Source organism: Fragaria vesca, linkage group LG6 (assembly GCF_000184155.1).
Source record: "Fragaria vesca subsp. vesca linkage group LG6, FraVesHawaii_1.0, whole genome shotgun sequence".
Classification (NCBI taxonomy): Eukaryota; Viridiplantae; Streptophyta; class Magnoliopsida; order Rosales; family Rosaceae; genus Fragaria; species Fragaria vesca.
The window spans coordinates 13584692-13589233 of record NC_020496.1 but is presented as its reverse complement, the minus strand read 5'-3'; the positions used below and the strand labels follow the sequence as shown (position 1 = coordinate 13589233).

At 38.8% G+C, this 4542-nt stretch overlaps 1 protein-coding gene across 1 annotated transcript in view; it reads left to right on the top strand.

The window, feature by feature from the left end:
- The first annotated feature begins 885 nt into the window (after positions 1-885).
- Positions 886-4542, top strand: part of LOC101314768 (threonine dehydratase biosynthetic, chloroplastic-like) — a 4651-nt gene continuing 994 nt past the window's right edge. Inside the window, exons 1-8 of the mRNA XM_004303008.1 lie at positions 886-995; positions 1493-1994; positions 2083-2262; positions 2460-2729; positions 2885-3091; positions 3875-4123; positions 4209-4279; positions 4414-4531. Coding sequence (XP_004303056.1) covers positions 1542-1994; positions 2083-2262; positions 2460-2729; positions 2885-3091; positions 3875-4123; positions 4209-4279; positions 4414-4531 — 1548 coding nt within the window. The 5' untranslated portion in view covers positions 886-995; positions 1493-1541. The remainder of the gene's footprint in view (positions 996-1492; positions 1995-2082; positions 2263-2459; positions 2730-2884; positions 3092-3874; positions 4124-4208; positions 4280-4413; positions 4532-4542) is intronic.

Here is a 4542-nt window from a genome sequence, read left to right as displayed (position 1 = left end):
ACGAGGTAATTAGTCACCTTATTGATACACCACTTCAGTTCAACTTACCACTTTCTAACTTCAAACCGATTTAGCCGATTTGGTGCAATTTTTAAAATTTTTGTAGGCAGTTTTTTCTTTAAAACTATTTTTTTTTTTGTAAATTTGTTATATACACTTTTTTAATTGTAATATCAAAAATAGAGTAAAGTCTATACCATACTTTACAGCGTCAAAGATCAATACTCTGGATCTGGAAGCATTCAGAGCTATCTAACTATTCCAAACTAAAAAAGATCATAAAACGAGTAACCAAGATTAGTTAGAACATTCGTCACATAGTTGGTTTCTTTAAAAACATGGTTAAAAACACAAATATAATTCTCCAAGAAAGATTAATGAAACCATTAACCAGATCTACAATATCAATCACCAATTTAAAGTCTCCTTCTCCTTCAACATTTGTGTCATCCGGTCATCCCTGGCTTTCCCAATTCGTCATATCATATGTGTACGAGTGCAAGCAGAGCACGTACGGACAAATTGACAACACTACAAGATTCTTGGAATCAAAATCATAGAGGGGGCCCATGTAGAGACACAAACAATCAGATTCCCCCTAACTTTCAGTCATTATGTCACCCGTGAGTTACTGAACGACCCATTCGAATCCGCCACGTCACCAGCCGTCTCCTACGTGTCGCGCACTTATAGGTCTTTCGGGAAACGCCCGGTGAGTGAGTGACCGAAAACAAAACTAAAAAAAATATGAAATCCACGAGTCCCAAATTGAAATCTACACGTATTTTTTTGAACACATTAAAAAAAATAAAATTTAAACTACTGGAAAACAGTACTTAAGTTATCAAAAAAAGAAAAAAATATACGTAAATTTCAGATTTCACAACCCAACAGAAGAAAAGACCAAACCAAAAGTACTACTAGTCACCAAACCCAAAACCTCTCTGTCTCATTCCCCGCGCGCCTCCATCAGAAGCCGCCTTCAGTTCCTGCAAGTACGTCTTCTCAATTTCGCTTCTTTTTTCTGTGGATTGGTTCGATTTCAGTGCTTTCTTTACGTTTCAGCTGGGTTTGATTCTGTTGTCGTTTTCTTTTTCATTTGATCGGGTTGCAATTTTCTCTTATGTTGGTTTGTTTCATTGGTATTCATATATGTCATTTTGTTTTTGCTGATGTTTGTTTAGATTAGCTGTCACCATTTAGCGGAGTTTCACTGCTGTTCTTGGTTTCGTTTACTTTTAATCTGATTGAGTTCTGTTACTGTGGTGCAAAATGCTCTGTTTTGCTATTATTTGCTATTCTTTCCCTAATACTTGTGGGTAACTTGATGTAATGCTGTTTCTTTTCTTTGTTGGATATGGATTCCAGATTCAAACAGTGTTTGTATGGGTATCGAATCCATGTTTGTTATATGTTTTCTGTTGTCATGTTGAGTCTTTGTTGGATTCATATGTAAAAATAATAACTCGAGAGAAATTTCATTCTGTTTTAGGACTAAGGAAAAGAAACTAGTGTACCTCGTTTCAATTCCTGGTTGCGCCATGGAGGCTCTTCACCTCAGCCCGCTTCAGTCCCCTTTTCTCCCACAGAAACGATTTGGATCATTCCATGTAGGGACGCAAAAGGTTAGCACACGCCGTCTCAACACTCCGTTGTTCATCACTGCCACACTGTCCCGACCAACAAGTGAGATTTCTGCTGAACCCTCCTCCTCCTCCTCTGCGTCTAGCCGGCCTCATCTCCAGACTCAATCGTTGCCTCCCAAACGGGTATCTACCAGTTCGTTACAGTATGAGCCAGGTTTTCTTGGGGCAGTACCTGACCGTACAGTTGCAAGTGGAGACAATGACATTGTGGATGCTCTGGGATCCTTGACGAACATATTGTCGTCAAAAGTGTATGATGTGGCAATCGAATCACCTTTGGAGCTGGCAACCAAGCTATCTGAGCGGTTGGGAGTGAACTTTTGGATCAAAAGGGAAGATCTGCAGCCGGTAAGTTTGTATAGATATATGAAGTACAAATTTGTTATCTGTATTGCAAAGTTTCGGGTTTTGATTATGTTTTTCATGTTATGTGAAGGTGTTTTCGTTCAAGATTCGTGGAGCTTATAATATGATGGCTAAGATTCCAAGGGAACAATTGGACAGAGGGGTTATATGCTCGTCTGCTGGAAATCATGCACAGGGAGTTGCAATGTCCGCCAAAAAATTGGGTTGTGATGCAGTCATTGCAATGCCTGTAACTACACCAGAAATTAAGGTACTTCATTTGTAACTACACTGGTACTTGATTATGGTAGTTTCCCTTTGGCCTTTGCTTTTCCAAAAGTAGGACGATTGCACATTTTTGGTGCAGAATATTTTTTTTTCTATATACCTGATACTTCTAGAGTTAACAGTTCCACTTCTTTAGCACTGAACCGTGGAGTATTTAAATTGGTTACTGCTTGTTGACAGTGGCAATCTGTTGAGAGATTGGGAGCAACAGTTGTACTTATAGGTGATTCCTACGATGAGGCTCAAGCATATGCTAAGAAGCGGGCTAAGGAGGAGGGACGGACCTTCATACCACCCTTTGATCACCCAGACATTATTATGGGTCAGGGAACAGTTGGAATGGAGGTTATGCGTCAAATGAAAGAGCCATTGCATGCAATTTTTGTGCCCGTGGGGGGTGGTGGCCTAATAGCTGGTATTGCTGCATATGTTAAGAGGCTGTCTCCAGAGGTTGGTATAAGCTTTCTACTCGTATCTGTCTTGTTTTGATTGAATGGCTTATTGGGCAAGTCAGTTCTTTAAGTTTGTTATGATTTCTGGGATTTTTTTTTTTTTTTTAAATGCTTAATTTTTGAAGAGTGCTGATTATGATGTCTTTTAAACAGGTAAAGATTATTGGTGTGGAGCCGTCTGATGCGAATGGAATGGCATTATCCTTGCATCATGGGGAGAGAATAATGTTGGACCAAGTTGGAGGTTTTGCAGATGGTGTAGCAGTGAAAGAGGTGGGTGAAGAAACCTTTCGAATATGCAAGGAATTGATAGATGGTGTAGTTCTTGTGAGTCGTGATGCCATCAGTGGTTCAATAAAGGTGAAGCTCTTTCCTTTCTTCAGTCTAGAATGAGTGAGCATCCTAATTATGAATTGATACTTTGGTAGGTAACGGTTTATAATAAATAAAACGTCAGATTGCAGTTTGCATCTTATAGAATCTATACCTACTTCTATGAATCTCTGATACCATGCATATGGTAGTGTTTTTGTGGTGTAAAAGTTAATTTCCAAAGAATCTCTTTGTAAGATACAAATTAATGTGAAAAATTAAGTGACATTTACTGTCAATTTAATTGTAGAAGTTAGGATATCCTTGGGTAAGGAGTTGGGAATATAGCTGAGGTTATAGAAATTCTGTTTTCCTAATTCCTACAGAAGAAGAAAAAAGTAGTGGAATGAAGGTTCTGTTTCTGCGGGAATGGTTTTTAGCGGACATTATGTGTAATATATAGCTTTCACTTTGTGAAAGGTAACAAGGAGTTCCTTGCAGACATTGTAGAAAGCCTTGTTTCCTCAGTGGTCTAGTCGTTTGGCTTGTTATAACAATTGCCCTCTTTCCCTCTATAATACTGATTTGACTTCATCTGTCATAGCAATGGTGATGTGCTTTGTGGTCTAGTATGGTATTAAAGATGTGTTATTATGAGATTTCTTTTTTGTTCAAACGTAACCCCATGCTGTTATTGACTATTTTTGTTACTGATTACATAAAGATAAATGATTTGGTACTAGTTATCTCAGTCAGAAATGATTGAATACTGACTTATTACTTCAAAGTTTTGGCATCATAGACATCACAAGTATGGTGCTGGTTTTGTAGGATATGTTTGAGGAGACAAGAAGCATATTAGAACCAGCAGGTGCTCTTGCTCTTGCTGGAGCTGAAGCATACTGCAAGTATTACGGTCTTAAAGGAGAAAATGTTGTTGCAATTGCCAGCGGGGCTAATATGAACTTTGATAAACTTAGAGTGGTGACTGAACTTGCGAATGTTGGTCGGCAACAAGAGGCTCTACTTGCAACAGTTATGCCAGAGGTGCCTGGGAGCTTTAAACGTTACTGTGAGCTGGTATGCCAATTGGGATAAGTTGGTTGTTTTTTTTCCTCTTGTCATAGGTGCCATGCCCTTGATAATCTGAACTGTGTATTTGCAGGTCGGCCCAATGAATATTACTGAATTCAAATACAGATATAGCTCTGATAAAGAGGCTGTTGTACTGTACAGGTAAGTGCTCATCTAGTTTTATCAACACTTTCCCCAAATTTTGGGGCAGGTTCAATCCTATAGATGTATTTGCTTAGGAATTGGTTATACATGGAGAAGTGAAATATTCATTCAGCCTTTTATACCATTTGCAGTGTTGGTGTGCACACAGTTTCTGAACTAGGAGCAATGCAAGAGCGATTGGAGTCTTCTGAACTCAGAACATTCAATCTCACGAAAAGTGACTTGGCTAAAGATCACCTTCGTTACTTGGTAATACTGCC